At 39.2% G+C, this 12,903-nt stretch overlaps 1 protein-coding gene across 4 annotated transcripts; it reads left to right on the top strand.

Annotated features, from left to right (window-relative positions):
• LOC8075544 (polynucleotide 3'-phosphatase ZDP) lies at nt 951-10,623 on the top strand. 4 transcript variants are annotated; one of them, XM_021457756.1, is made up of 19 exons: nt 991-1,596; nt 1,686-1,721; nt 2,062-2,373; nt 2,454-2,489; nt 2,789-2,851; nt 2,943-2,999; nt 3,441-3,740; nt 3,820-3,855; nt 4,370-4,432; nt 4,524-4,580; nt 5,055-5,111; nt 5,456-5,530; nt 5,693-5,749; nt 5,832-5,908; nt 7,201-7,282; nt 7,414-7,530; nt 8,520-8,647; nt 9,697-9,766; nt 10,111-10,623. In XM_021457756.1, exons 1-19 carry the CDS (start codon nt 1,261-1,263, stop codon nt 10,153-10,155), a joined length of 2,004 nt encoding a protein of 667 aa, XP_021313431.1. In that variant the 5' UTR covers nt 991-1,260; the 3' UTR covers nt 10,156-10,623. The 4 variants fall into 4 exon arrangements, with proteins under 4 accessions (XP_021313433.1, XP_021313434.1, XP_021313431.1 ...); XM_021457757.1 differs by having other exon boundaries at nt 992-1,596; nt 5,459-5,530; nt 10,111-10,374; XM_021457758.1 differs by lacking the exons at nt 2,454-2,489; nt 2,789-2,851; nt 2,943-2,999 and having other exon boundaries at nt 951-1,596; nt 2,062-2,163; nt 3,531-3,740; nt 10,111-10,374.

A 12,903-nucleotide genomic window follows, 5' to 3' on the forward strand; every position in this document is an offset into this window, starting at 1 on the left:
CTAGTAGTCCTGGCTGATTGTTACTACTAGTTAAATATACATCCAGTGAAATGTAAAATATAACGAAATGTAAGTACGCATTAAGTAAAACCTAAATTTTCATTAAACATGTCCTAATATGATTAGCAAACAAGTTTGGATAATTTTTTTTTATTCTTACTGTGCTTTCTGTGATTTGTTGTTTACAAGACATTGATAATATATAGTAGACTTACAGATAAAATAAATAAATACATAAATATCACAATAATATGACCACAAAAAGCTACATATCCAAAAATTAATGTAAACATGGAAACCACGTATTCATATAAGTGTACATAACATAGTTTCATACTTCAAGTCTTCAAAAAGTTCACAGCCAAACAAACAAGAGCTACAAGCCTATAAGTGCATAAGAGCTACAAGTTCACAATTCTTGTTCTTACCAGGCAGCAGGGCAGCCACACAGAGAAGAACAGAACATGCACAAGTTCACAACTGATGTACACACGTGAACAATACAAGTGATAATGAGGCACTGAATAATATTTAGGCGTTGTTTAGTTCACCTCAAAAACCAAAAATTTTTCAAGATTTTCCGTCACATCAAATCTTGCGGCACATGTATGAAACATTAAATATAGACGAAAATAAAAAACTGATTTCACAGTTTGTCTGTAAATCACAAGACGAATCTTTTAATCCTAGTTTATCTATGATTAGACAATATTTGCCACAAACAAACGAAAGTGCTACGGTAACGAAATCCAAAAAAAATTTCGCATCTAAACAAGGCTAAAATGGATCCCAAATGAGGTGTGCCTCGTTTTGTCAAAAAAAAAAAAAAAGGCTTGCCTCTTGCCTGGCCAGCCGTGCCGACTGCCGTGCGCCCGTGCGGCACTGCGGCGTGCCTGTGGCTGTGAGGTGTGCGACCGCTCGCGTAATGGTGAGGAGCAGCCGCGCAGGCACACCGCGGCCGCCCGATGCAAGCCCTGCGCCCGTGGGCCGTGGCCCGCGGCTGCCAGATTCGCGCCCGCTGCACAGCCGCCGCAGACTCCCAGAACGAGAGCAGAGACACGACTCGCTGCCCAACCCCTCTTTCTTCCCGCCGGATTGACGGAATCGATCGCTCCGCTCCCACCGGCCACCACCACTCCACCGCACCACGGTATCGATTCCCGCGCCGGCCGGCCGCCCGCATCCACCGCACAAAACCCTAGCCATCGCCCCCACCCTTCACCCGCCACCACCATAAACCCCGTGCTCCCCGCCTCGTATATGCTCGCTGTCCCCTTCTCCTGCCTCCGCATTGCGCGAAACCCCATCCGCGTCCGCCTTCTCCACCCCGTCTCCGCTGCTCGCGTCACCCGTCTCGCCATGTCGACCACGCCGCCGCTGGCGGCGGCTACCATATCCGTCGAGTATGCCAAGTCCGGGCGCTCAACCTGCAAGGGGTGCAGCGGGGCCATCGCCTCAGGGGCGCTCCGCCTCGGCGCCTCTGCGCGCGACCCCCGTGGCTTCGACGCCACCAAGTGGTACCACGTCTCCTGCTTACCCTCCTTGTCGCACCCGCTCGGCCCCATCGAGAGTATCAAGGGGTTCGACTCCATCAAGGTTCGTTCAATGGGTGGTTAGTTTCGTGCCGTTCGTCATCTCATTCTGTGTTGTTCTGGGGATTAATACGTGGGGCTTTGGGATTGCAGGACCATGATCGTGAGGAATTGCGAAAGCTAGAGAAGGTAATGCACCCTTTACTGGTTGATGTGGGTAATGTAGAATAGTTTGACACAATTTGTGGTTAATAACGCCGAGTAAATAAACACCATATGTACAATTCATTCTTAACATTTTCCCACTCTATGGCACCCCTGCTTGCAGAATGATGTGCTTATAGTCAGATAAGCGTGTGCATAAATCAAATAGAATGGACCACATGGATTCTCTTGTTTGAATAGAAGCACATGGATGATTAATGTTTTTCTGTCCTGATCCCGTATTTAGCAAAACAACATAAGTATTTCAGTTTTTTTTGGGGCAAATCTTCACCGACCCATGATAATGAGAACAACTCATTTTCAGAATCATAAAAGAGACAATACTGCAGTCAGTCCTTTAGAGGAACCAAGTCCAAAGAAAGCAAGGATTCAGATGTCTTCCCCTGCGGAGGGGGTGCCAGATAAGGTAACCATCTCTGTTGAGTATGCGAAGTCTGGCCGCTCTACCTGCAAGGGCTGCAACGAAAATATTGCCAAAGGTGCCCTCCGCCTTGGTGCCTCTTTTCCTGATCCCCGTGGCTATGAAAATAACAAGTGGTACCATGTTGCGTGCTTCCCTACATCGTCATACCCATTATTTCCAATGGAGAATCTGAAGGGGTTTGATTCAATCAAGGTATGTGCCTTTTATTTTGCAAAGCTTTTGTGATTTGTTTTCCTTATCGAGACTAATTTGTAGATTTGAGTTGCATGCAGGATCATGACCGTGACAAGTTGCGCAAGTTGGAGGAGGTAACAATCTGTCACTTATACAGCTAGCATTAAATCACATGTCACTCTTACTATGAAGTATGTAGTGCGATGTGCTCACTAGTTTTTAGATTTTGTAAATATGGAAAATTGTGGCCTTTGTTTTAGTACACAAAAGGAAGATTAAGTATTCTTTCCTCAACCAAAAACCTTGAGTTGTAAAATGATGCATTTACTTTACAGTTCAGTCTAGTTTGTCCCCTCTGGTTTCTTAATATTTTTGTGAACTGTGGTATTTTGTGTGTTGATTGCTTAGTTAGATTCACCATATTCGTTTTCAGAATCGCAAGAGCGATGGAAATGTGGCTGATGTATTGAATGAGTCAAATCTGAAGAAAGAAATGGTTAGACTTCAATATGAGCATTTTTGGAGTTGACTCTAGCCCCTGAAGCACCTTTTGATGTATTATTTCTGCATTGCTCCATTTCTTTTAGGCTCAGAGCATGGAGGACTCAAAAGAAGGTGCTGAAAAGGATCCAGAAGGAATAAAGGTGATCACATGTACTAGAACTGCTGCTAAGCATTTTGATAGTATCAATAGAGAAGACCCACACAAAAGATTTAACAATATAGTCAAAATTGCTGGAGTGATAAAATAATTCTGCCAGCCTGACACTTAGTTGTCTGTTTAATCTTTCCAAAACATATGAATTGTCTTATATTGGAGTTTTATGTACAAGTCATTCCCAACATTTGCCCACTTTATGGCACTCCTGCTTGTAGAATGATGTGTGTATAGTTGGATAAGTATGTGTGAAGTGAATAAATCAAATAGAATGGACCACAGTGATTTTCTTGTTTGAACTGTAGCACTTGGAGGATTAGTATTTTTTTCCTGATCCCATATTTAGCAAAATAACATGAGTGATTCAAATATTTTGGGGCAATCTTGACCGGCTTCCATGATGATGAGAGCAACTCATTTTCATCAGAATCATAAAAGAGACAAGACTGCAGGCAGCCCTTTGGAGGAACCAAGTCCAAAGAAAGCAAGGATTTCTGCGGAGGGGGTGCCAGACAAGGTAACCATCTCTGTTGAGTATGCGAAGTCTGGCCGCTCTACCTGCAAGGGCTGCAACGAGAATATTGCCAAAGGGGCCCTCCGCCTTGGTGCCTCTTTTCCTGATCCCCGTGGCTATGAAAATAACAAGTGGTACCATGTTGCGTGCTTCCCTACATCATCATACCCATTATTTCCAATGGAGAATCTGAAGGGCTTTGATTCAATCGAGGTCTGAGCCTTTTATTTTGCAAGTTTTTGCGATTTTCTCTCTTTAGGGAAACTAATTTGTAGATTTGGGTTGCATGCAGGATCATGACCGTGACAAGTTGCGCAAGTTGGAGGAGGTAACAATCTGTCACTCATACAGCTAGCTTAAGGGCACATTTGCTGGCATTGCCACCTCTTGCTTTGCCTGGCTTTGCAAGAAACATAACGTTTGGTAGCTTGGCTGGTTCCCTTGTTTTCTGAGCTTTCAAGGTTTTTTCGTGCCAACTAAAGTGAGCCAAAACTGCTCCCTCACGCATGCTGGCAAGCCTAGCCTTACTGGGTGAGGTGAGGTTAGCTGGATGGGTAAAACTACCAAATGTGCCGTAAATCACGTGTCATTCTAACTATGAAGTATATACTGCAGGGTATGCGTATGCTCACTAGTTTTTAGTTTTTGTAAATATGGAAAAGTGCGGTCTGTGTTTTAGTCCACAAAAGGAAGATGAAGGATTCTTTCCTCAACAGAATTGTAAAACAATGCGTTTACTTTACAGTTGATTCCAGTTCATCCCGTCTATTTCATAATATTTTCTGTGAATTGTGGTATTTTATGTTTGATCTCTTAGTTAGATTCACCACATTCATTTGCAGAATCACAAGAGTGGTGGGAATGTGGCTGATGAATCGAATGAGTCAAATCTTAAGAAAGAAATGGTTAGACTTCAATATGAGCATTTTGGAGTTGACTCTAGCCCCCTAAAACACCTTTTGATGTATCTTTCCTGCATTGCTTACTTTCTTTTAGGCTCACAACATGAAGGACTCAAAAGGAGGTGCTGACAAGGATCTGGAAGGAGTAAAGGTGATCACTTGTACTAGAACTGCTGCTAAGCATTTGATATTAAGAAGGCATGCACGAAAGATTTAACAATATACATGTTGAAAGATCATGCTTACAATCGAATCAATCTGCAGCAATATGTGCTACAGGAGAACAAGTACTCCCTCCATCCCAAATTGTAAGTCATTCCAAGAATCTTAGAGAGTCAAAGCATTTTCACGTTTGACCAAAATTATAGAGAAAAATACTAAGATTTGTAACGTAAAGTGAATATACTATGAAAATATAATTAAGAAAGAATCTTATGATACTTAGTTAGTACCATAATAATAATTATTTTATAATATAAATTTGGTCAAACTTAGAAAAATTTGACTCTCCAAGATTCTTGGAATGACTTACAATTTGGGATGGAGGGAGTAGTAAAAAGTCAGTGAATTAATAATGTTGTATAAGTAACATGTCTGTCTCTCCTCATTACTTGATTTCATCTAGGTTCACTGCATGGGGGAGTCTGGAGAAGGTGCTGAAAATAACCTGGAAGAAGCAAAGGTGATGCGTGATCTGAATATCTGATCTTATGAGTTATGATGCTTTCGGTTTTGGACTCTATCTACCATTGATGATAATATGGAGACAAACACACAAAAATTTGCTGGCAACTCGCCAACTCTGTTTTCGAATCCCTTTGCTTGTCTATCACAGCATTTGTTATTTATTCAATTTTGAAAACTCTTAGTTCTGTGGTTTTCCTGTATGTTGTCAGTCATTAGAGTAGTTCCTTCAAGTCTGGCACTCAGCCAGGCTGTAAATACTTTCCTGCTTGACTGGCATATTTTCTTTAAAAAAAAACGCTGCAAAGCTCAACATCTGATTCTTCTTTTTTTTTCTCCTAGAAGTTACCTGCAGGGAACAGGACGGTCGGTCCATCGATATCCTTTTCACTTTCTGATATCAAGAAAGAATACAAGGTAGCCTTGTCATTCTTAATTATTCCTGTCCTTGGCGGCTGCTGCTGCTGCTGCTGCTAAGAATTTTGCTCCATTGCTCCCTTTATCTTGCCATGCCTTTTTTTTGTGCAAGCATGTTATTGAATTGCTACATATTCACCTTCTTTCTGTCTGTTGATGTAGGATGCTACCCTTCCTGCTCATTGGAAGGTTTTTGATACAGTTATCTTCCGTGAGCAGGTGTGTTGATACTATGTCATACTGTTTCTGGTGGTAAGGTCCTAATTTTTATTAAAAAAACTTTCTTCCAATTGTCGTTCAGGAAGATGGCCTTCATGCTTCATCTAAGATTGCTGCATTTGATTTTGATGGATGCCTTGCCAAGACCAGTGTGAGGAGGTATTGTGTTTCATAAGATATACAAGTTGGTTTCACTCTAAATGGTATTCTATATGCTTCCACTGCGAATATTTCCCTATTCGGCCGTTATTGTGGAGGCACATTTGAATTGATTTAGTAAATAAAGGCTTTAAATTATTGATTTATTTCTCGAATAAGATCATAACATTAAGAAGAAAAGAAGAGGGGTAAGAACAATAAACGAGAATAAACGACCTCAACCTGTGGAAAGGTAGTGGCCCTATTCATCATTTGGTGCAAGGGCACGGAGAAAGGGAATGCCGTTGGCCCCAGCCACACCCCAATCTGTAGCAGCCTCTAAGGCCCCAACTGGATTAGGACAGGCACCATCAAAGACACAACGATTGCAGTACTTTAAAACCGTCCAGGCTCCCAGAATAACGATGGAATTAAGTCCTTTCTTTGTCTGACCACTCATTCTTTCTTCAGCCTAAGGCTTTGAATTATCTGAGTTGTGTAATTAGTTAGTCTGAAGTTCTTGCAGTTGGATAAAGAGGGATTGTCAGACACTGCCATCTATTAATGAATTAGTACTAATTAAACATATAGCATTATACATTTGTAAAAAATGGGAACGCCAAAAAATTGGAAAACTGGGCAATCCTGAATTCAATGCAAAGCATTCATGGTATATGATTTTCACTTCTGAGTATTCCTAGGGATACCTGTAGACATCCACATAGTAATTTTGAAGAGCATTGGTCTCTTAGATTTCAACTTCTCTTAAAAACTAGACCCCTAGGGGAAAGACCTCCGATGAGGCATTGCTTTAAGAAGAGGATCTCAACACAGGGCTGAGAAAAGGAACTGAAGGCTGGACCGCCCATGAACATGGCATTGCACGACGAGGCCCTTTTTTGTGAGACTGGGTTTGAACCCTGGTTGGTGGCGTTACAACTGGGCATACCTCTGTGATATCGGTGTGTTGTCAATTTCTCATTTCAAGGCCCCTTCATTTGTCAACATTTTCCTTTAGTGTCCTTAACTAATAAGCCAAATGTCTTTACAAGCAAAGGCGTTAACTGTCTATAAGCATCTCTATGGAAAATATTGACACAAGACCAACCTAGAGTTTAGCCATGAAATGTATTATGCTTGGATTTTCGATGACCTTTATCATAATGATTACAAGCCCTCTTATGGCTTCTTGTTGTGACGTTCTCTCTAGTTGATGATTTCTTACATGTGAAGTTTCTGATTCGGAATACTTTCTGACCGCTGTTGCTACAATAAGAACTTGGTTGATATTTTTCAACCTACTGCTTGTGCAGGATTGGTGCAGACCAGTGGTCTTTACAGCATAAATCAATTCCAGAAAAATTGCAAAGACTGTACAATGATGGTTACAAGCTGGTTAGTAGGTTTCTTTTCACCAGTTCTTTTAAATCCTTGTGTTTTTATGTTCTGACATATATATCTTAATTAATATAGCTAATTATGCATTGCTTTCATTTCAATGGCTTTATACTGTATGTTGTTTTTAGGTCATATTCACCAATGAGTCAAACATTGAGCGCCATAAGAACAAGCGGCAGCAAGCTGTTGACTCCAAAGTTGGTCGCCTTGATAACTTTATTGAATGTGTTAAGGCCCCTATTCAGGTATGCTGTAAATTTGTTTTCTTTATCTCAAATCTAGCAGCCATTCAAATAAAAAAGGAATAAAGAAATATATCTGTTATTTTGGTTCCTGATAACTGAAACGGGCATTGCCCTATATCTTAAACCACTTGATCTTATTTACATTTAGTTTGTGGCTGCTGTGCTGTGCAGTACTAACTATTTTTGAAAAGGTGCCATAGAAAAGCAGTTGTAAATTTTTTCCCCTATGTTTAGGAAACCAAATTAGGTTTTAAACTCACACTTGGTGAAATCCCATTGTATCAATCTAAATTAACCAAAATAACTTAGTCAACTAAGATTATGAAAAGCAGTTCCGGCAAACAAGATTATTGCAGCTCACCTTAATGCCAAATGTAACTTTAGTCTGCTATTTTTTAAGATGCACAAACATAGAACCTGGAATATCTGTTTTTTCTCTCTCTGTGATACTATACTCAGAATCATGAAACTTGTGCTCCGGAGATGTAAAATTTCTATGATATTTCAAGATTAAGTTCCGAGTATTCATTCTTTACCAGTGGATACCCCATTCCAGTTTGTGGAAAAACATAGGTCAAGTACATTTTATTAGAATGTCACTACAAGAGGAGTGGGCATAGCGCTGATACTTGAGTCGCTGAGGTATCTGGTTTACCTTATTTGGACCAAAAAGCACTGATGTTCATTATCATCTGGGGTTCCTGTTATGCTCTTTTTATTTTGTTGGTCCCTACCTCCACCACCAAAACGAAGACTCTGCTCCAGGCCTCACGGTCCCCATAGCCAGAGTTTGCTCAAATAGAACTTAAGTTTGCCTTTTTCAGGTTGGGTCATGCCCTTTTAGGCCTTGAAGTTGATCCCTAAACCAAGGGGGTCCCCTCCATTCCCTCCCAACCCCTTTGGTTTGGGGATCAAATGAACAAGGCTCTGCGTGTTCAAGAACAAAAGGTAGTTCTACTATAATTGATTAATTTGATTTGCACCTGCAGGTTTTCATTGCTTGTGGTTTAGGGAAAGGAAAAGATATTCCAGATGATCCATACCGCAAACCAAATCCTGGAATGTGGTGGTTGATGGCTCAGCATTTCAATTCTGGAATCGAAATTGACATGGATCAGTAATCACCTATTCTCAGTTTTTTTTTCTTCAGATTTTAAGAACCACGCCCTTTGGGCTTTGGCAGAGTCATAAAATCACTCTTGGGCTAACAGTTTGAAAAAAACTGCACCTCTCTTTGAATGAAACTACACATGTTAGTAGTTTCAATCGGCTGGAAACCTGGAACCACTCACCTGTCTCACAACCTTAAAAGTAGTTTCCATGCAGGATAAGGGCTGACATGTTAGTTGATTGCAATGGTGTGCACATAAAAAAATATACACATTCCGTTTCTTAAATTTATTATGTATGTTATTTTGGCATGGTTTGAATGTGTCTGCAGAGTGCAGCACATATTCTTGGAAGTAGCAGGCATTGATGGGCCTTGTCTTGGAGGTCTACCTAATCCCAATCACAAGGGATGGTTCGAGATGACACTTGTGTCAAACCTTAGTATTTTCTTTGGATCTTTGCCCTATAAATTTAAAATAAAACAGTGTTAGATGATAGGGTAGGAACCTGTGGGGGTCTTTCAGATGCTGCGAAAATAACTGCAATCATAGATTTGCAATGCTTTTGATGAGGAGTTGAGGACTGCTGCTTTGCTGCTATGACCCTGTAGTTCTCTAGTCGACGTCACAATACACGTTTACTTGCTAACATGCATGTAAGTAGCACAATATGTTTATAATATATGATTTATATGTGGACAATGTTGTTATGTTGTAGTTGTAAGATACCCAGTGTTGACCACCTCTCCTAGGTGGTTAGCTGGTTGCCACACGGGAACATGTATTACGGTATTAGAGATGGGCTAAACCCAGACGGAAAAAGGAGCCCAGACCAATTTACCATCCACTCATTTATAGGTTAGGATTGATCAATCCTAAATAGGACAGACGTTATTTTGTATTTAATTGAATAATAGGTGACTAGCAATCCCAACCTTGGTCTTGTGGATTAAGCTTTTGGTCACACTTGGGAACACAGTAAAACAACCCCCTTATTTTTCTATTTGATGCAAAGTTATACAGAAGCTCCTCTTCTGACATGTGCCCATTATTACAGATCTTTCTATGTCGGTGATGCTGCTGGGAGAGAGAAGGATCATAGTGATGCAGATATAAAATTTGCTAAGGTATGAAAAATCATGTTTACCTGTAGCAATCAGCAAGCATTTTCCTCCATTGGATTCAAACAAATTGGAAGGCCACTTGCACTTTACTTATAATTCAGAGAAAATATAACAACCTGGTTCACAAGGATTATATAAAGCAGGCAAGGTAGTTAATACGACTACCGTTTGTAACTTGCAGAGCAGGGTTTAAACCTTTTCTATCTATTGGAAGTTAACATTACGTGGATGCTATGCTACTTTCGCATAGTTTCAGTCAGTCTTATTCGTAGTTATGCTTTCCCTTTCTCATGTTTGGGAAAGCCTGAAGCCTTTCATCAGCTCACATCTGGTTTTTCCTGTCATAGGCCATCGGTCTCAAGTTCCATGTTCCCGAGGAATACTTCCCGTGACCAGCTTCATTAGACGTCTAGTAAGATGGTTTCACTATGTCGTTTAGTGTTTGGATTTGGATGTTATCAATATTGTGGCTATTCTGCTATGGTGATCTACATGTCTGTTTAAACCGTCAAATAATATCCTAGTTATTCTGATGTGGAATTGTAGCGCCAAGTTGCTGACACAATTGAGAAAACTCAACTCTCTATAACGTAGAGGTGTTAAGGCAATCAGTTACTAATCTAATTCAGTGTTACGAGGATCAGCCATAGTGGTGATAATACGATCATGCTTAGATAGATCGGTGGATCAATCCGTCTATTAGTCACGAGTCAATTCTAGTGTCCCCTGTAGCAAGTGCCCATGGTGTGAGCACAGTAGGCTGGATAGGCCTGTAACAGTGCGCAACACGTCCAAGTGTGCTTCACATCAATCGATGTATATTGAAGTGGATTGAGATAAAAAATAGTTAATTTTTTTTATTTCTATTCATCTTAAACTATTCGAACAAGATCCAACAGAGATGGCTCTTAATTCAAACGAGGGCATACGGGCTGGTGCCAAAGTTGAGGCTCACGCCGGGGCGACAAGATGTTGGGATTAAAGAATTTCAATATTAGATACAGTAGATACTCTTCCACTTCTATATCTCAGGTATCTGAATTTTGAGATAATTTTAGCCAATACTCTTGTACAATCAACTACTAATAGTAAAATATTATTTTTGTGATTTGTGATTTGTCTTTGTATCATAACATTTCAAAATTTTGTCCTTGTATGATTATAGAAATAATTGTAAATTGTTGATTGTATTTGTGCCCCACGGATCAAATTTTGCTGGGTTTATGGTTTAACCTAACGAGTTTTTTATTCTCGGTACCAAAATTTGCAGATTATGTCTATAAATTGCAACAAATTAAAATTGCAATTTTAGTATAAACTACATAACCGTCGCCCAAGCAACTCCATGACTCTTTCTTGTAATACTCGCTCTGTTTTTTTAAATATCATATTTGGTTTGTCCTAAGATAAACGTGTATATCTTTGGTCATTAATTTTTTTAAAAAATATAGTTTCACATTATAAGATTTATATTTTAGATTTACTCTGAGAAATACTATCATAATATATAATACATATATTGTCAAACTATAAGGATTTTTAAAAATGGTTGATCAAAGATTGGAATGTTTGACTTACGACAAACCAAATGTGACACTTAAAAAACAGAGGGAGTACAAGGATTTGAGTTGTCCTAAAGAAAACTTCTTTTAGGTTTGAATAGATTTATATATAAAAAAAATTACAACCAAATATATGAAGGTGCATGCAGAATTTTTTTTTCGGCTAGAGTAAATGAGATAAAGAGTACTTAAGATTTTTTGGTCTTGCTAAAAAAATCCTTATAACCCTTTAAAACTTGGACGGATGGAGTAAAAAATACTATCAATATCTATATTTTAAAATAAATTTATTGTTAAAGTATATTGCACCAATACTTATTACACCTCATAAATATGTATTAGTATTTGAATGTATATATTAGGTCAAACTTACAAGTACTGCTTCAATACTTCTCTTTCTAAGAATTGTATATATCTAACCACCAAATAAATAATTAAATATTTTCTTTGGTTTATTCATTTGGTTCTGCTTGGGCCCTTCCGGCCCAGATCGTGGCCATCCCAAACCCAGTTCGCCTATCAGTATCCTCTAGATCCTGATCCCTTTCCTGCGCCGCCGGGCGTCCATCTCGGAGCAGATCAAGCGGAGAATATGAGTTCTCCTGCACGGACACTCCAGCACAAGTCGATCTCATCTGCATCTTATGATGTCGGTTGTTTGGTGCCGTTCCGTACTTCCGTTTTGTGTGAGAAGATCCGCCGGCGCCGGTCCATTCCGCGTGGCGTCAGTTTCCGGCTTCAGCCCGTGGAAGAGTTTGGCATAGAGAACCGCCGCAAGGCAGCACCCTCTAAGGTCTTGTTTAGGGCGTGAAAATTTTTAGATTAGCTATTATAATATTTTTTTTGTTTATTTAATAATTATTCAATTATAAATTAATTAGACTTAAAAGATTTGTCTCGCAAATTACATGTAAACTTTATAAATAGTCATTTTTATCTATATTTAATGCTCCATATATACAACTAAAGATTCAATGTAATGAGACCAAAAGAAAAAAAATGGGAACTAAGGCTTTGTTTGGTTCACCCTGTTAAAGTTTAACTCTCGTCACATCGAATGTTTGGACACATGCATGAAGTACTAAATACAGACTATTTATGAAATTTAAAATATATCTAGAAAGTAATTTATGAGAGGAATTTTTAAGTCTAATTAGTTTACAATTAGACACAAATTGCTAAATAAGACAAAAATATTATAGTACCTATTAAACTTTAACTATGGGGCCTAAATGCATTGCCTTCGTGGCTTCTCCGGCACCACAGCAACCGGCCGACTGCAGCTTACATCAAAACATAGCACATCAGTGCAACATGTATCTACTCAATCCATATAAGTCATTTGAGACCTTTTTGACACTAGGTAAATACCCGTGCGTTGCAACGGAAATATATAATACCACAATAACATATGTATGAGGGAATTCAAAAAAGATAGATAGTTAAATATAACTTTGAATACAAAACTAAAACATCAATTTTGATTATCTATAATGTAAGAACATATATTGCAATCATGATAATTAAATATTAATATAATATTACATACTCCCTCCATACTCATAAAATAAGTCGTTT

This window comes from Sorghum bicolor, chromosome 3, assembly GCF_000003195.3.
Source record: "Sorghum bicolor cultivar BTx623 chromosome 3, Sorghum_bicolor_NCBIv3, whole genome shotgun sequence".
Taxonomy (NCBI): Eukaryota; Viridiplantae; Streptophyta; class Magnoliopsida; order Poales; family Poaceae; genus Sorghum; species Sorghum bicolor.